Raw genomic sequence first — 20729 nt, 5'->3', positions numbered from 1 at the left:
TAGGTTAATGCTTTGCAATGCCTTCAGATTTGTAATGGTTTAAGATTGAACTTTAAAGCATCATTTCTCACCTTTGCCCTAGCATCTCGTGCTGCTTCAGCTTCAGCTGCCATGGCACGCTGCAGTTGTACTGGTAAACGGACGTCTTTTCTGTTAAATAAAAGAAACGTTAAAAACTGAAAATAACACAAAAAAGAAAATAATTAATAGCTTCATTGTTTAGATACTTACGTTGATGAATTAAATAACTATTCTAAGGTACAGTTCTTTGATGAAAAAATAAATTATGGAATACCAGTTTAATCAAAGTTAAAAAAAAAAAAAATTACAGCATATTTGGAAAGACATGATGCCCTTGGGGATTGAGAAGGGCCAGATTTTATAGGGGGCATACTGAGTGGTTCAGCAGTTTTAAGGAGCCCATTTCAATAAATATTAAACACAGGCAGCTTGATTACATGTAAATATTTATAATGACTATCTTCTTTTTGTCTGTTTTTGTAGGCAGAGGGATTTAAACTGCATGGTTGATGTAGTAATGGTCCTAATTCTCAGAACTTGCCTTTATATTAATTTCACTACTTCTGACAGATAGCTTTAGCTGTATTTTGAAAACTGATTTCATATACTGCATAGCAACTCCCCCTTAAAAAACTTCTCTACAATTGTTTGGTCTGCGTGTTATGTGTTGTTACTACAGACTACCTGCTATCCAGGGCTTACAATACTGAAATTCTGGGATCCCGGTCATTTTTTTTCAGGATTTGAAATACCGGTATTGATAAAAAAATACCGTTTTTTTGGTACTAATTTAAAAAATAACTGTTTATCATTTATTCACATAAAGATTATAAAATTGACAACAATAAATCATTAATATTACAGAATGTGCAACAGAGGGATTGTTATACACAATATAAATGCAACGGAAACCTGAAAATGTCATGAAACTAAGACATAAAATCTTAAAAATATATTTCTCTTAGTAAGTATAGTGTATGTGTGGAAGTAACGCACTTAAGGAATAACGAAAACATTCATTACGGAAATATTTCTATTAGTTGTTTGTTTGTTATTTGGTTTTTAGGATCATTAGCAACTAAGGCCATATTGCTCTGGGGGCATTAGCATTAGTAGAGGCATTTGATGCAAGAAAGCAAGCTTATGCAGCATCAGCCAAAAAAAAAAAATTAAATAAATAAATAAAAAATAACCACTTCCACTTCACCCCTCTGTTCGCTCGAAATACCTGTCCAGCTGAGCCTTAAACTTATTTAGGCTATCAACTTCCACGACAAGGGATGGAAGTCTGTTCCACCAACCAACCACCTGCTGGCTAAAGGCAAATTTCTGCACGTCTATCCTACATCTGTCTTTCCTCAATTTGAATTTATGCCCTCTCAGGTGATTATTCTGAGCAAGAGGAAGAATCCCATCAGCATTGAGCATGCTCAAACCATTCAAGGCTTTATACACCTCTATCAGATCACCTCGCTGGTGCCTAGTCTCCAGACACTGTAATTTGCAAAATTTAAGCCTTTCTTCGTAAGAGCACCCCTTTGTTCCATTCACTAATCTTGTTGCCCTTCTCTGTACTCGTTCCAGCAGCTCTATATCCTTCTTGAAATGAGGCCTCCAGACCTGTATACAGTACTCAAGGTGTTGCCTGACCATTGCCTTATACAAGAGAATAATCACCTCCTTATCCCTGCTAGAAAAATTCCTATATATCATTGACAATACACCATGAGCCACTCTTGCAGCCTGTCTGCACTGCTCAGAGAACTTCATATCTGCCTGCACAACCACCCCCAGTCCCTTTCATTCTCTACTACTGTCAGTGTAGTACCACAGAGTTGATACGTTGCTCTGCGGTTGCTGTTTCCCATATGTAGTACTTTACATTTGTCAATGTTAAACTTCATTTGCCACCTCTCAGCCCATCTTGACAAATGCAAAGTACTGCATATGGGTAGAAGTAACCCCAGAGAAACGTACCAACTGTGTGATACTACACTTAAGGTGGTAGAAAATGAAAAAGACCTGGGAGTAATTGTGCAGGCAGATATGAATTTCTCTGATCAATGCAGACAGGCTGCCAGGGCAGGTCATCGGGTTTTGTCAATGACATATAGGAATTTTGCTAGCAGGAAAAAGGAGGTGATTATCCCTCTGTATAAGGCAATGGTCAGGGCACGCCTTGACTACTGCGTACAGGTCTGGAGGCCTCATTTTAGGAAGGATGTAGATTTACTTGAGCGTGTACAGAGAAGGGCAACAAGATTGGTGAGGGGAATGAAGGGATCCTCTTACCAAGAGAGGCTTAAGTTCTACAAATTGTAGTGGCTGGAGACTAGGCACCTGCGCGGTGATCTGATTGAGGTATATAAGGCCTTGAATGGGTTGAGCACGCTGAATTCTGATGGGATCCTTCCACTTGTTCAGATTACGAACCTAAGGGGGCATAAATTCAAATTAAGAAAAGACAGATATAGAATAGATGTGCGGAAATTTGTCTTTAGCCAGCGGGCAGTTAATTGCTGGAACAAACTTCCATCTGTCGTTGTGGAAGTTGATAGGTTGAATAAATTTAAGGAGGAACTGGATAGGCATTTGGTGGGAATGGTGTGATTTTTTTTTTTTTTTTTGGCTGATGCTGCATAAGCTCATACATTTGCTTTCTTGCATCACATGCCACTACTACTACTACTATCTGCTCAACCTTTCCAGGTCCTGTTGCAGCAGCATAGTGTCAGTAGTGTCCTTGACAACCCTGTCAACCTTCGTATCGTCTGCAAACTTGGACATTAAGCTTGATATACCATCATCAATATCATTTATAAATACAGAAAACAATAATGGACCCAATAGTGTACCCTGAGGGACTCCACTAATAACATTAGTCCACGATGAGCAGTGTCCATTGATTACCACTCTCTGTCTTCTCCCCCTCAACCACCCCTTTATCCATAGCAGCAATTTGTCTCCAATGCCACTGCTCCAATTTGTGCAGCAGTCTTCCATGTGCAACAGTATCAAAAGCCTTTCTAAGATCCAAGTATATAATATCAAAGTTATTCCCTGCATCCAATTCTTTTGTGACTGCATCATAGTATCCAATCAAATTGGTCAGGCAAGACTTCCCCTTAACAAAACCATGCTGTGTCCGAGCTATAACCGAAGTCTTGTCTAGATGATCCTGCAGTGCTTCTTTAACCAGTGCCTCCTAATTTTCCGGGAACAGAAGTTAAACTCACAGGTTTATAATTACTTGTGTCAGCCTTTGATCCTCCTTTGTGAATTGGGGTCACATTTGCACATCTCCAGTCCATGGGTACCTCCACTGAGTCCAAGGACGCTCTCATAATTATGGCTAAGGGTTTGCTTACTTCCTTTGCTGCCTCCTTTAATATAACTGGATAGATCCCATCCACCCCGGGTGCCTTTCTTGTGTTTATCTTTAACAATTTCTCCTCCACTTTACTCTCAGTTATTACAAGATTTTCTAGCTTACTGCCAGAGTTGAATACACCTCTGGCATTCCCCTCGCTTAATAACTCCTAATGTGTGAATGTCAATGCAAAATATTCATTTAGTTTGTTAGCTACCTGAGCAGGATCATCAACAGTTGACCCATCGATATCAAGTGGACCAATCTGATTCATCCCCTTCCTTCTAGAGGTTACATAAGTAAAGAACTCTTTGCTGTTTTTCTTTGTCCCTTGCCAAAGATTTCTCATAATCTGCCTTCGCCTGCCTAACCTTCTTTGTAACTTGGTTACAGATCAACGTGTATCTATCATAGGCTTCTGTGTCACGTGTTAATTTGTATGTATCCCATGCATTTTTCTTCTCTGCCATATGCCTCATTAGTTCATCTGACATCCATTTAGGCCTAAACCTTGAACAATATTTCTTAGTTGGTATGTAAAGCCTAGTAGTTTCCAAGATTATTTCTTTGAATGCTTCCCATTTTGAATTTGCTTTTGGTAACATCATCAGTTGGTCCCACTGTATAGAATTTAAATACTGTCTCAGACCATCGTAGTCGCCTTTACGAAAGCAATAACCCTTCCCTTTACCCCTAATGGTAGTTACCTCTTTGAGTAAATCCCACTTCGGAACACTGTGATCACAGTGGTTCATTTATCTGCAGATTCTTAATGCATGAAGAATCACTACTGATAATCAAATCAAGAGTATTACTCCCTCTAGTTGCTTCCCGAACATGCTGATGTAGAAAACAATCATCCAATAAATCCACAAAAGCCTTGCTAGTGTGTGAGTTACCAGTCCCCAAATTCCAGTCAATATCTGGGAAATTAAAATCCCCCATTATAAGACTCTCTGATTTACTGGCCCACTCTATTTCTCTGTACAGTTTCTTATTATACTCTTCAGAGTCATTAGGCCTATAGCCTTTTGTGCTCTTAAAAGATGATATCCACTCTACAACGTCATCAACCTTTGCCCCTGGCAGACATACCCTGGTCCTGTTCCACCTATTCTTTTTACAAAGCATGTTTCCTGTTTCCCTGACAATAGAGTCACCAACAACTACTAGTTCCTTTGGGACCAACACATTCTGCCTGCATATGCGGTGGTCATTCCCTGACCATTTCTATTAGTGGAAGTATTCCTAGTAGGGCACTTAAAGAATATGGTAAACAAAAGGCATGGCAGGTGCGGAAGGGTTAAAATTAAAAGCTTCTGAACAATAGTTTAATCCCTCTATTACACCACTACTTGAGGATGTGACACTTAGTGCATTTTGGGAAAGGCCGTCAGTATGGAGCAGTTCAAATGTATTGGCAGCAGGTGATCTGGAGGTAAAAGATGAAAGAGTTTCATTGTGTGGGAAAAAACAGAATGTTTTTCCCACACAACAATTCTTTCAATGAAAAACATTCTGCTTTTCCCACCAAAGGAAGAAGAGTGAGTTTATAGAATAACACCGTGATTGGGTCAGGTTTAAATTAGACAGGCGGAGATATGTAAATGAAAAGGAAATAAATAAGGTTATCACGCCAAAAGACTGTTGTTGTTGTTCGGAGAGGTTGCAGACTTCCAGTGGTAGTTCTGGTTCAGTTCGGGGTCCAGTTCTAATAGTGTCCCGCTATATAGTGAACAGTTCCACTGGGCATGTTCCTGTGCTAGAAGTTAATCCAGAAGCCGAGTAACAAGCCAGTCAGATAGTGCCCTGGCTTCTACTACTGCTGCTGTGGTAATTTCCTTCAGTATTAACAGAGAACGGTTCCCGAAATAAGACAGTACTGGAAGAGCTCTACGACAGAAATCAACTATGAAGAAAGACATCACTGCACTCCGCATGGAAGGAATCCGCACAAATAAATCCCACCGTGAAAGAGAAGGAAGATAAACCCTCTGAACTATGTTATATTGAAAAGGATGCTTAGATAAAACTGTAATTATTTTAAAGTAAGGATGATGTTGAAGAAATTATGAGAAATTTACAGAAATGTTTAGTATTGAGTTGGTTTAATGGTTGAAGTTGTAACGAAAATTGATATTGATAAATTAAGAGAGAGAGAGATATATATGGAATTGTTTGTGTTAAGTCAGCTTATGGATTGCTGTTGTGAAGAGAATTGATATTGCTGATTAAGAGAAATATGAGGGAGGAAGTGATTAAGATTGAATTGGTTTAGTGTTCGCAGCTGTAGAAAAAAAAAGAGAGTTGATATTTTGTTAATTGAGAGAAATTTTATGGAAATGATAGCATGTATTAACAGATTAAATGAGAAAAATGAATATATTAGATGTAAATAAATACCAATTATGTATATACTTGTAAGTAGTTTTGTACGATAAATGACTTTTGTTTTATATTTGTGTCATTGCTCATGAGAAACTATGGGAAAAATCCCTCAACTCTGCAAATTCTGATTTTTTAATGCAATCAGGTGGCTTGTGCACCTTAGCACTTGAGGGGAGCTGCTGTACAAAAATCATAACAATGGCCACTGATGACAATACTAAGGTACAGGGAAATGAATATTAATAAATAACCCCCACATTTTAGATGCGGTTTCCTTACCAAGCTTAAATGTCAATCCCTTTCTTTCGTTAATATAGATATAGTGCCATAAAAAGTCAAAAAGAAAATAAGATTTTTGAAGATGAGGGAATAAGGGGGGGGCGTAAACTGCAACTCATCTATGACTATCTCAGTACAATAGCACCAACCAGCACAGAATCCGAAAGGACGTTTTCTGCCACTAATTAAATATGTACCAAAATTAGATCCAGTTTAGGTGCCTCCGTAGCCAGGTGGGCAGGAGCGGCAGTGCATAGCACACGCTTCTTGATTAGACCGGGGTTCAAGCCCATGACCACAAATACAGAGGATGCGTCAGAGGATACACTGGAAAGGTCAGGGAATGACCACCACATTCCCCTGAGCAATATGGCCTTAGTTGCTAATGCTCCTAAAAACCAAATAACAACAACAAGATCCAGTTTAGACAATAACACTATTGATTGCTTATGTTTCTTAAGAGCTCACTTTATTCGGACAAGTAGTGTGGCTGCTTAAACAACTGAATTTTCAGTTTCAATATGTATATTTTTTTGGATTTAGAATAACTATGTTTAATAATTTTTTTTTAGAATATTTATTATTGTAATATAAGTTTGATTTAAAACATGAATTCAAGTAATTACTTGTTTTTTTTGTTTTTTTTCTTACTTTATTGCACTTAATTGTCATCAAAATTTATTGAGAAAAATGGGGGGTGTTTTGGAATACCGGTATCCCAGTTTCATAAATTAAAAATACCAAAATACTGATATTAACCAGATTTTAACCAGTATTGTGAGCCCTACTGCTATCTGATAAGGCACCAGTTAGTCCCAAAGCAGGCTATCGCAGCAGCTTCATCTTTTAAACAAATACCTAATCACACTATCGGCAAGCTATCTGTTTGAAAGAGTGCAATACCAGGGAAACTCATTGCAAAGACAATTTGCTCTGCTGTGAGAATTAAGACCTATGCATTATTTATGCTTTTTAAATTCTACTGGCCACAAAAACAGATTAAAGGACAACACAGTCCATCTTATAAAAAAAAAAAGAAATTACATCTTTTCTGCATTGATTCTTAAAGACAATACAATTGTTGATATGAGTGTTGGATTGCTTTCTTAATATTTCCAGATTGTAAAATGGTGATTTTTTTTTTTTTTGTAAAGTGTGCCTAATTTTAAAGTATTCCAGATCCTAAAGTGCTGTATTTTGTAGAGTTTACTGTATCTTGAAGTGTTATAGAATTTAACATACTGAAATATTTTCTGGAACTGACAAAACAATTTCAGTGTGTATATGTGTGCCTGCTTACTGAATATAATGACCAAGACATTTCTCCCATAAGAAAAATTTGCAGTGTGCAGCACACGCTTCTTGATTAGACTGGGGTTCGAGCCCATGACCACCAAATATGGAGGATGCAAAAAGGTCAAGGAATGGTCAAGGAAAGGTCAAGACTGCTGCATATCCCCGGAGCAATATGGCCTTAGTTGCTAATGCTCCTAAAAACCAAATAACAAACAACTATATGTGAAAACCTCAAAAAGACTGAAAATCAAGTTGTTGCAGATGATCTATTAGGGAGCAGAAATAATTTGGCAGTACCATAATACCCTTTTATTGTACTTATATTATTGTTAAATAGAGAGCCATATTACAATTTTATTCAAAAAATTAATTTAGTTATAAAATGAGCTATAAAACTATATTTAATCAATATAGTTTTATAACGCATAATTGCTACTACATCTGTACAATGTGATGCTCTGTGCCCCAAAGTTTAACTATTTTTTCTCTAGCTTGAATCTCTTGCTATAGAAAAACAAATAGCTGTATAAATACACTCGCTGCATGGAATATTTCTTAAAAAAAAAAAAAAAAAACAGGTACTTACATTTCTACCCTTTCTACTTTAACACCCCATGGGTCTGTAGCTTCATCCAGGCTAGACTACAAAAAATAAAACAAAATATCTGTATACCAATGAGGAATATAATACCATCCTATGAAACTATAATTTACATAAATAATTGTCAGAAATCTACACAATCAAATCAAAACTGATTTGATTATGTAGAAGTCAGAGCTTTAAGCAAAAGCTAAGCAAGCCATTTTTGTTACATATAATTTAGCACCAAACACCATGTAGTCTGTAGTATGCAGCAGAAAGTATATAATTCACTAAAAAAAAATAAATAAATAAAATACTGCTGGTTTAGTAAAGTAGCATGAAGAAATGGAATTTCTTCAATGGGAAGTGCAGAGAAGTACAAAGAAAGCCTTGCAACTAGTGTGAACTAAGAGGCATTACTTTTAGCTGCCCTCATACATATGCAAAATTCATTATTTTCTTATAGCAGTTTTAAGAACAACCTTTACATAAACATAAATTATGTATATCCATTGAATAACTTGCCTGCATGACATGACTAATAGCTTCCCGTTCAGAAAGGATTTCTGACAAATTCTTTGTGCCAAGGACATTTCTTAATGTGGTCGCTGCCAAAAGTCGAGTGGAGTGTCCATAATCTTCAACATTTGACACTGCAATAGTTGCATTACTGATTCTGTAATAGACTACGGCATCTACAGCAACTGTCACTGAGTCTTTGGACAAGATCTATAAAAAAAAAATGAGCAACATTAGTAAAGAATGAATTACTTCTAAATACAGACAGATAGACCGGTTAGAATTGGAAAAAATGAATAATGAAATAAATTTAATTTTATGTAATGAATACATAAAATTAATTTCATGTATTATTGAAATGTATAATGCAGGTTGGTTTATTGAAGTTGGTTATATGTGGAAGAAGTGAAAAATCTTTAAAATGAGCTTTATAATAAGTTTAAATGAAAACTGCAAAAGTCTTTTTCAGAGATTAGAATAAATATTTCTCATTAGATATCAGGTTGCATTGCTTTATTCATATTAAAATGCAGTATATCAACCACAGAATACATTAGCAAGCTATAGTAAAACTAAAAATAATTTATTAAAATTTTATACAGTAATATTTTCATATAATTAGAATAAAATTAAATGTGATAAGTGAAGCAGTTTAAATGCAACTGCTTTCTTTCTCATCAGCATATTCCTGGCAGCAACACTGTGTCAATAAACCAAGACCAATTAGACCAATCATGGCACATTCCCCAACCAAAGGATTGTGGGATAAGGATAGATTCTCCATGTGCATGTAATAAATGGCAAGAATCCATATATTGTACCACAAATCCCAGCCCAAAATCTATGACCTCAAGGACAGAGATAAAAATCAGATATTAGATCAAGCTGCTTCTGGTACCAATATTTACAGCCTATGGAAAAGCTATGACTGATCATTTATAATCAGCAGTCTCCTGTCTTTATATGTTCCTCAAAATGATCTGCCATACAAAAAACTGATGTATCAACATAACTCTTTCCCATAATCCATTTTTCCTGTATTAGTTATTTCATATTAAACCTCTAGCATTGTCACTGTTGTGGGTATTATTGCGTCAGGCAATCATGTAACCATTCACTACCTGCAATAAAGATAATTCATTTTATTTCATATATCAATGCAGTTCTGACTATTCAAATCAAAATCCCCATCAACCAAAGCAAGGCTGATATTTCTATGCAGAAGTATTAGTTGTATTTAAAGTTAGTGAATCCATATATTTACATATTTTCCAGTTACATTTGTGGAAAAAACACTTTGATTGACCATACAACAGATAGATCTGATCTGTTGCACTGCCCAGATCACTGGTCCTATTTTCTTAGCAGAATGTTTCCATGTTTTGAAAGGGGCACCAAGCCTGTAGTTTATGTTAGAGTAGAATATAGTGATGGACAAGATCATTAACACATTAAAGATGTAATTTATATTTCAAAGAAACATTTTTACATTTATTAAAATAACAAGAAATATATAATAGATTTGTTAAAATTCTTATAATGAACAAGGGATGAACTATTTATATGCTAACATAAACAACATACTAAAATAAAAATGAGCAGCAAAATTCTATTTATTTGAAATCCTCTGAATTTTTATTCATGCTACTTGTTCAGAAAGTTCGCTAAATTTAACATTAAATAAATTTCTTACCGTAATAATGTTGCATATAATAATTTAAATGACCTTAGGTTAATGTAAACCTGCAGCCATTTTAGAAACATATGATATAATATCCAAGTTCTACTTTTTATTTCAACAAATTCTGCTTTGCAACTCCAAACTGAACAGAGTTGCATGCTTTGAGGAAATGTTGCCATTTGTTAACATTGCTGGCCATTTGACCAACCCCCGTGAGACAAGCAAACTTGTATCTTTTTTGCTGTAATTCATTCATATTGTACATAATGAGCAGGGAGTCCACCTTCTAGCAGATTCTTCATGGACCAGAATTTGTAATCAACTGTGCCAGAGGATGAAGAAATTTTTTTTTTCATTATGTAGCCTTTTCATGCATTTTAATTGTACCATAACCTTTGAACATCCACTTCCACAGCCCCATATGGAAGTTTGTTCCAACAATCAATTACTTTCTGAAAACAAATTTTTGAACATCTATCCTGCATCCATCCTTTTTCAATTTAGGTCTCATCATCTCTATCATCAGCAAACTTAGACATTAACCCTGATATACCTTCATCAATATCATTGATAAATAATGAAAACAACAATGGGCCCAACACCGAACCCTGGGGGACTTCACAAAGAGCAGTTGTTTCTTTGAGGATTTATTAGGCACATAGGCATCTATGGCTATAGTGTGCCAATGATGAACAGTATCCATTGATAACCACTCTCTGTCTTCTCCCACTTAACCATCCTTTTATCCATTGTAGCTTAATGCCATACTGCTCCAATTTGTACAATAGTCTTTGGTATTAAAAGCTTTCCTAAAATCCAAGTATATGGCGCCTCCGTAGCCAGGTGGGAAGGAGCAGCAGTGCATAGTACACGTTTCTTGATTAGACCGAGGTTTGAGCCCGTCACCACCAAATACGGAGGATGCGGAAAGGTCAAGGGAATGACCACCGCATATTCCCGGAGCAATATGGCCCTAGTTGCTAATGCTCCTAAAAACCAAATAACAAACAAACATCCAAGTATATGATATCAAAATAATTTTTTGCATCCAGTTCCTTTGTGATCACATCATAGTACCCAATCAAATTTGTCAGACAAGACTTCCCCTTAACAAACTCATGCTTTGTGTGAACTATAACTGCAGTCTTGTCTAGATGATCCTGCATTGCTTCCTTAACCAGTGACTCCATTATTTTCCCTGGAACAGAAGTTAGACTAACAGGTCTGTAATCTTGTCACCCCCTTTGTGAATTGGGGACACATTTGCACATCTCCATCCATGCAGACTTCCCCTGGGTCCAAGGAAGCTTTCATAAGGCTGCTTCCTTTAATATAATTGAATAGATCCCATCCACCCCAGTGCCTTTCTTATGTTCAATTTCAACAGTTTCTCCTCCACTTTACTCTCAGTTATTACAAAATCATATAGCTCCCTGCCAAGCTTCTGGCCTCCACTTCTCTACAGACCTCCTCACGTGTGAATGTAGATCAAATTACTGATTGAGTTTGTCAGCTTTCTCAGCAGGTTAATCAACAATCAAACCATCGATGTCAAGTGGACCAATCAGATTCATCCCCTTCCTTCTAGAGTTAACATATGTAAAGGAGTCTTTGCTGTTTTTCTTTGCATTGTATGCTAAAGATTTCTTGTAATCTGCCTTTACTTACCTAACATTCTTTGAGATTTGATTTCAACTATCTTATATCGACCATAGGCATCTGTGTCTCCTGGTAATTTATGTGCATCCCAAGCATTTTCTTCTCTGCCACGAGCCTCAATAGTTCATCTGATATCCATTTAGGCCTAAACCTTGAACAGTATTTCTTAGTTGGTATGAAAAGCCTTCCATTTAGGCCTAAACCTTGAACAGTATTTCTTAATTGGTATGAAAAGCCTAGTAGCTTCCCAGATTAATTCCTTGAATGCTTCCCATTTAGAATTTGCTGTTGGTAACAACAGCATCATCAGTTGGTCCTACTGTATAAAATTTAAATCTCACTTCAGCACACTGTAATCACTGCCACCTAGTGGTTCCTTTATCTGTGGCGCATTATAGCCTTAGATGCTAATGCGCCATAAAACCCTAAAACAAACAAACAATCCTTTATCTGTAGATTCTTAATGCATGAAGAATCACTACTGATAATCAAATCAAGGGTATTACTCCCTCTGAACATGCTGCTGCTGAAAACAATCATCCAATAAAACCACAAGTGTCGTTTTGCTAGTGTGTGAGTGTCCCATTATATGACAATCTGATTTACTGGCCCACTCTATTTCCCTATACAGTTCATTGTATTCATCAGAGTCATTACGCCTATAACACACTCCTATTCTCAACTTGGTTTTTTCCAGTGTTTATGCCACACCAAACTGACTCAACACTGCACTGTTAACCCGATCCCAGGGGGCTCACATCTGGTGAGTATGGGCTTGGCACACCCAGGGTCCTGAGCTGGATATCATCATTCTTCTCTTTCTCGTTGATTCTCTTCTACTTTTGACTCTCTCTCTCTCTGTCTCTCTCAGGGTAACTTGGGGAAATTTTTTTTTTTTTTTGGCTGGTGCAGCATAAGCCTCAGGCTTCCTTGCACCATATAGCTAATAATAATAGTAATAATAAATGTCAACTGGATGCACTTCCTTATATTTTATTTATTTCTTAACTAACAGCATCACCCATCCTCCCCTTCTATCTTGTCTATCCCTTCTGTACATATTGTACTCCCCAAATTCCAACTCCGCATTCCCTACCTCTGTGTGACACCATGTCTCTGATATCCTAATAACATCAGCCCTTGATGTCTTCACTAGCACCTCAAATTCATCAAATTTATTTACTGTACTTCTGGCATTGATGTACATGCAAGTATACATGCACCTATTCTTACTCTGAGTTACCCTAACACAACCCATGTATTTATTTGTTCCATGATGGCTCCCAGCAGTTCCTGAAATCCCCAGCAACTTGCTATCTAGCCTGCTGCTCATTCCAATAGAAGCAGTGCAAAGATCACTTCCACCTCTGCCTGTGGCTACCATTAATCTATTAGTCTGTGAATCCCTCAAAGCTAGCAGTTTTCCAACCCACCTAACACTGCCTCGATAGCATCAGCAAATATTCTTGCATCTTTTCTATTTAGGTGTATCCCAGTCCCCTCCCTGTAGAAGCAATCTCTCCTGTTAACAAGCACAGACCACGTCGAGAAAAATTGTACCCCATTTACTTTGCACAGTCTCTTCAGGGCCGAATTGATTGACAAGGCTCCCATCATATGCTCCCTATTGTGAATGGGTAGGATTACAGACACTTTCCAATTTAACCCTAACTTATGACTTTTTTTCAACATTGACCTGTACTTGTTAAATAAGTCTGCAGATCTCCTACACTTAATGTCATCAGTGCCAACATGTATAACGATATCACCTATTGTGCCCTTAAAAGATATCTGCTCTACAATGTCATCAACTTTTGCCTCTGGCAGACATACCCTGGTCCTATTGCACCTATCTTTTTTGCACATATTTTTTCCCATCTCCCTGACAATAGAGTCACTAACAATAATTAGCCCCTGTAGGATGAATTCATTCTGCCCTGAAGGTTGCCGCTGTTTTGCCTGATGATCAAGCGCAAGGTCTGGCATTGATGTGGGCAACTGAGAGCTTGATGGGGCCCCCAATTTAAGTCCTTTGAGGACATCTACCCTGTTCTTCAAGCTCTCTTCTCAGTTGTGACGAAATCATTTTTAGTTCCTCATTTATAATTTCTGGTATTCCTATCCCTTGAAACTTCATGCATGAATGTAGATGCAAAATATTTAATCAGTTTGTCGGCAACCTAAATAGGATCATCACTAGTTATCCCATTCATACTTAGTGGACCGATGTGGCTAATCCCTTTTTTTTACTAGTGCAAAGAATTATTTGCCACTTTTGTTTGCACCCTTGGCCAAAGAGTTGTCCTTACATTAGTTTGAACTCCACGGTTGGCAGAACCAAACAGTAAACTACTACATGAGATTAGATGCAAAATAAATGCACGAAGCTAGTAATTATTATTCAAAAGGGTGTTTGTTTTTTTGTTTATTTTTATTAAACTAATGATAAAATAAATAAATATTCAGTTTTAGAAATATAATATCTATCATTGATAAAAATTACTTTAGGTATAATTTAACTAAAACAAATATAATTCTTTAAGTAATATATGGACACATGTTCTTGTTCAAGACTGAAAACATAAGCCTATAACTGGCCTTTGTTGTGCAACTAAAAATGCTGGATTTCTTACCTCCTGCGGTGGGACATCAAAGGACACTGTTCGTAGGTCGACTTTGCAATAAGTGTCAATACAAGGGATTATGAAAAAGATTCCTATAAAAATTCATAAACATAAACTTTTAACTATCAATAACAATTAAATTCCACTCCTCACCTCCTTTTTTACACACAACAACAAGCTGATGAGGAGGGGAGGGGGAGGACACCCCTCCCCTCCTCTCCAACCAAAATTTGGAAAAGATTTGTCATTTCTTTTTTTTATTTTATTTTAAATTTATTTTACATATTTTAAATTTTATTTGATAGTATGAACCAGAGCTATAATGCCTCAATATGGTCTATGTTGATATCAATATTTGTAAAAGAATAAGAGAAGTTTACCTGAATATGATACGTAGAATACATTTCCTATATTGTTATTTGGTTTTTTAAGAGCATTACAACTAAGGCCCCAATATTGCCTTAACAGGGGTCTTAGTTGCTAATGGAATGACCACCGCATATCCAGGGGGGGGGGATATGCGGTGGTCATTCCTTAACCTTTCTGCATCTTCTGTATTTGGTGGCCATGGGCTCGAACCCTGCTCTAATCAAGAAGTGTGTGCTACGCACTGCTGTTCCTGGCTATGGAGGCACCAACACTTCCATATGATATTCTCCAGAAATTAAAACAAAAACAATTAAAAAAAAAAAACGAAGATCTTACATTACAGTAAGAAATAATTAACAATAATTAAAAATCAAATGAACACAATTAAAAATCAATTTAATGCAATTAAAAATTAAGTAAAAAATTAATTTAACAAAAAATATTGCAAAACGATTTTGCTTCCTTCTTTAAGGAAGCAAAATTATTTTGCAATTTTTTTCATTAAATTAATATTTACTTGATTTTTGATTGTATTCATTTGATTTTTAATTATTGTTAATTATTTCTTACTGTAATGCAAGATTTTCGATTTTTTTTTTTTTTTTAATTGTTTTCGTTTTAATTTCTGGAGAATATCATATGGAAGTGTTCTATGTATCATATTGAGGTAAACTTCTCTTATTCTTTTTACAAATATTTAAATTTTATTTTATTTATTTTAAATTTTATTTTACTTTAAATTTAAATGTTAAAAGAAGTCATATATTTCTTCTAATACTGAATTACAAAATTTATTATTTGTTGGGAAATGACTGCTGTATGTGGAAAATAATACAATTTAATTTTTAAGAAAAAAAATGTTTTTTAATTTATTTAAAACACAAATAACAAAATAAATTTAAAACAGTTCAAGTAATACTGCATTATAAAGCTTTCAGTTATGTTTTATAAATTTTATCTCACTCTGTGAGGTGTAATCAAAAAATCTTTTGGAAGCATTCCTGATAGGCTTTTTTTTGGGCTGCCATTAGTTCCTGTTTTGCATTCTGAATAATTTCCTCAGATAAACAGAAAACAACATATCTGCTGTTGAACTTTCAAGGGGATTTGAACTTGCGAAATGAGTCACAACAGAGAGCTAAGTCCAGTGAATATGGCTTATAGGGGACCACAGTAGTCAAGTGCTTCACAATAAATTTTAGAATGGAAAGGACCAATGTGCAGGGGTATTGTCATGATGCATGAGCTGATTCAAAGTTTGAAAATGGTCAGTTTCTGGTTTTCAAAGAAAACAGCCATTTTCTCCAAACAGCATCAAGTAATTGCTGTAGAACTGTTATATATTATTCCCAGTTCACTGTGTGACCATGCTAGACAAATTCAATGTCCTGCAAGTGAATAAACATAAGCATGGTCCCTACATTTGATAAAGATTATCTTGCTTTCTTGGGCCTATCAGAAGGCAGAGTCTTTGTTTCTCTGGTTCACAGCCACTCACCTACAATTTGTCACCAGGAATGAGGGAGAAATTGTGGGTTAGCAGCACACTGACAAAGTTCCTGCCATGCAAGAACTTTTCCTCTGTGATAAGTGAGGATGTGATGTGCAACTTTTCTAAATCTTGTATTAAACTTTATTGACATGTCCCCTAAGAAATAACAATTTCACTACAACTTCTTCCTCTTGCTGAGAATAATCGTCTGAGAGGCATAAATTCAAATTGAGGAAAGACAGTTGTAGGATAGATGTGCAGAAGGTTGCCTTTAGCCAGCGGATGGTTGATTGCTGGAACAAACTTCCATTTGTCGTTGTAGAAGTTGATAGCTTAAACAGATTCAAGGCAGAACTAGACAAACATTTGGAGCGAGCGGATGGGTGAAATGAGAAGGGGTGCGTGTTTTTTTTTGGCTGATGCTATATAAGCTTGCTTTCTTGTATCATGTGCCCTTGCCAATGCTAATGCTAACTTTATGTATATTAACCGTTGATTACCCCAGTCTGTGATTGGGTAATCAAAAATCCTCTTTAAACATTCTTAACTTTTGAAAAGTGAACAATATATGGCATCTTTTCCAAAAGCTACTTTTAACGTTTCATTTGTTACATTTCCCTAATCTGAAACAAAATTTGATGCAAATTCACTTTTCAATAAAAACACTCATTTTAAATGCAATGAAAAACAAAAAATCTTCTATCTAACTCAGGCTAATTCTGACTGATTGAAGGTAAATGAGCAATTCAAGGGTAACTATGTCTAGATGAATCACCAAATGTTGCAACAAGTCACAGCTCATTCCAATACTGTGATTTCAAGATACAGTGCCAGCCTCCAAACTTCTTGATCATATCCAGTGTTGCATATACCAGAGTTGTAACAAGTCTGCCAACTATGGTCATAGTTGTTTTAAACAGTTTCTTTAATTGACTTATTTCTTCCTTGAATTTATTAGCACTACCCATTCCACAACACCAGATGGGACTTCTGTTCCAACAATCAACCAACCTCTTGCTGAAAGCAAAATTCCATGCATCCAAACTGCAACTATCCTTCCTCAATTTGAATTTATTATTATTATTACACTTAGCCATATAGTACAAGAAAGCCTGAGGCTTTTGCTGCACCAGCCTAAAAAAAAAAAAAAAAAAATTCTGAGTTACCCCAAGAGAGAGAGAGAGAAGTAGAAGGGAATCACCAAGAAAGGAATGATAATTTATGTCACCTTGTGTGTGTAGTGTGAGCAAGAGGAAGAATTCTATCTGCATTCAGCTTACTGAATCCATTCAAGAATATAAACACTTCAATCAGATCTCCTTGGCTGCCTTATCTCTGGATTGCAATTTGCAAAACCAGCATTTCCTGGTAATAACAAGGTGCTCTTCTCTGCACCCTATTCCAGCAGAACCTCATCCTTCCTGAAATGAGGCTTCCAGACAGAGCCGGCCCGAACAAAAGCGGGGCCCGGTGCAAAGTTGACTTGCGGGGCCTTGATACAAATTTCATACAAAATAATTTATTGCATTTTGATATTTATTACATTGCACAAATTGGTTTAGTTAAGGATTACATGAAAATGATAAATAATTAAATTATTTTAATAAAATTAACATTTCAATCACAAAAAAATCTTTAATAAATGAAATAAGAAAAATAATTGCTTCATATACTTATAAAATACAATTTGGTATGCAACTTAATCGATTAAGGTCACAATATGTGATTTTTGTTTCATTTTCTTACATGTTTTATAGCAAATTCGTTGATAATATCCTCATAATTTAGTTTTTTTGGCTATTTCGGATTCGATAGATAAAATGGCTAAGGAGGTAAATCGTTCTTGACTAATGCTAGATCTCAAATAATTTTTTATTATTTTCAATCTTGAGAAAGATCTTTCTGCAGATGCGACAGTAATTGGTAAGGTTAATATAATTTTCAGAACAGTAACAAAATTTGGATACAATTCAAATGAATTATTTTTCAGTAAATATTGTAATATTTGTAATATTGTGATCCTGGAAGACAAAACTCGACCACAAATTTTGATTTCATTAAATAAATCAATGCAATCAATATCATCTTGCAAGGTCGCTATTAAATCTTTGCAACATTTAAGAAGATCATTTTCAGTCAGTTTTTGAATATTATCCGAATTATATAAAAAACCATATGATGTCTCATGTTCGTGATAAATTTCGAATATTTTCTTAAAAGAAATAATCGCACTATCAATTATGACTAGAAAATATTTGAATTTTGAAATATTCTTCGCCTGATGAAATAGGCTGATCGGTTCCTTCATAGCAAAATTGCTTTGTTTTTCATCCAGTTCTTTGATTCTTAAATTCAGATGTCACTCGTAATTCTTCAGCTATTTCCTTTGCAGTTATTAAAGAAGATTTGAATCCCGATTCACGATACTGTTCAAAAAAATTTAAAAGGCCTTTTAAATGTGAATTTGTAGTACCGATATCTATATTTGAATTTTGAAATATTTTGCTCACAATATTTACTCTATTCAGTATGACATACCAAATGACCAAACTTAATAAAAATTCAAATGAAGTTTATTTTCGATTGATTGGATTTCGGATTTCGTTTTCATGTCACTGGTATATTTCAAAGCTAGAGAAAATTGTGGTACTTGGTAGCTCACAGTTTTCACACTTTCGAGGCGACATTCCCACCTCGTTTCTGACAGTGGTTTTGGAGTAAGATATTTGACACGCTCTTTTAATATATCCCAGCGTATCACAGAACTTGCAAAAATATTATATATGCTTTGTAAAGTCCCAAAAAATGAATTTGCACAAGAAGATGATTTTGAAATGTCTCCAAGAACTAAATTCAAATTATGACTTCCGCAGGGCATATACTGTGCTTTGGAATTGTTTTGCAGGATAAAAACCTCTCATATGAGCTCCGTTATCGTACCCCTGTCCTCGACAGTTCCCTAAATCTAATTCCTCCTTTTCTAATATGCTTTCAATTTTGTCTGATAACCCTTTTCCTGTCGGGTCTTTTACTGTTTCAAAACAAATAAATCGTTCTTGTATACTCACATCACTTTCAGAGTTATCTACATTAACATATCTTAAAATAACAGATAATTGTTCTTGATGGCTTACATCTGGAGTGCAATCTAATAAAATTGTGAAATACGTAGCTTTCTGAACTGTATTTATTATTTCCTTTCTAACTTTTTTAGCCAAAGCAGAAATCAGTTCATCTTGTATTCTATGAGATAAATAGGAACGCGATGCTGATTCTACGCACCGATCCAAATGGTCAAATCTTGCGAGTAATTCTATGAGACCTAAGAAATTACCGTTGCGTGGTTTATATAAAGCATCGCTACTGCCCCTGAACGCCAAATTATGCTCTAATAAATATAAAATTGCAGCCACTATTCGTTCAAAAACACATTTTAAACGCTGTATTTCGTTTTTAATTATTTTTTCATGTTCTTTGTCAATAGTGTTTCCAAGTTTCAAATTCTTTTCAAGTTGTAACAATTTGTACATAGCTTGTAAATGATATTCTGATCTTTCATGACTTTGTAATCGCGAACTTAAATGTACCCAATCGTTAAGTCCAGTTAAACACAGAGAAGTGGTATTTGAAGAGAATAACTTACACGCATAACACAATGTGGCATCTTTGTACTTTTGAGTAGAGTAACCACCTTCGTTCTTGACGTTCCCCATTCGTTAATTTTCTTAAATAATAATTTTCAGAAAAACTTCTGTTATTTTTATCTTTCGGAAAATCGTAGTTTTTTACTTGTGTCACGCCATTTTGTATGATAGCCATTCTAAATTTATCAGTTATAATTTCGGGCCAAGTACCAGGATCATTGATATCGACATTTTCGTCTTCTTCGCTTTGTTGATTCTCTTGAAGCTGCGGTCCTCGGAATAATTCATCTTGTTCTTTGTTCGACACTGACAAAAAATCCTCCGTCTCTACGTTTCCCTCTGCTTCATGATTATCTTCCCGTTCTACAGTTTTCTTATAATCGCTTTCCTCTTCATTAGGACGAGAGCTGGCTTTACGATGATCAGGATCGTTTTCGTGGATGTCGCACGGCGTAATTTCATTTCCGCGAGTTTTATCTTCCAGTAACTGCGAATTATGCGTTTCTTCAGTTTGTTGCACATTTTCGGTTTTTAAAAATTTTGCAAGGGAGATACTCTGTTTTTCCGTAAGTTCTTCTCTCTTTCTTTTTTTCTTCAATTTATCAGAGCCACACATATACTTTCTTCCTGCAGCTCTGTCTCTACTAGTCATATTGCGAAATAGATACGAATATGTTATTTATTTTCACACCTCGCGAATCGCGATAAAAACGTACGATGTACGATCAGCTGTCATAAATAAAAATTTCCCATCGAGCAAATACCTGGTTTAGTCCACAAGTAAAATATGCTTTTAAAAAGAAG

The 20729-nt window shown here is 35.7% G+C and overlaps 1 protein-coding gene across 4 annotated transcripts in view; it reads right to left on the bottom strand.

Annotated features, from left to right (window-relative positions):
• The window catches only part of LOC150083828 (stomatin-like), a 206827-nt gene that overhangs the window by 12920 nt on the left and 173178 nt on the right, over positions 1-20729 (bottom strand). For all 4 annotated transcript variants that reach the window (XM_090375796.1, XM_090375799.1, XM_090375798.1 and 1 more), the window contains 4 exons: positions 14430-14512; positions 8463-8666; positions 7941-7996; positions 72-150 (listed from right to left, as the gene is read on the bottom strand). In XM_090375796.1, coding sequence (XP_090231922.1) covers positions 72-150; positions 7941-7996; positions 8463-8666; positions 14430-14512 — 422 coding nt within the window. The remainder of the gene's footprint in view (positions 1-71; positions 151-7940; positions 7997-8462; positions 8667-14429; positions 14513-20729) is intronic.

The sequence above is a fragment of the Mastigoproctus giganteus genome, chromosome 6 (genome assembly GCF_048544385.1).
Source record: "Mastigoproctus giganteus isolate SK-2022 chromosome 6, ASM4854438v1, whole genome shotgun sequence".
Lineage (NCBI taxonomy): Eukaryota > Metazoa > Arthropoda > Arachnida > Uropygi > Thelyphonidae > Mastigoproctus > Mastigoproctus giganteus.
Note: the sequence above shows the minus strand (reverse complement) of the source record. Positions and strands in the feature narration are given on the sequence as shown.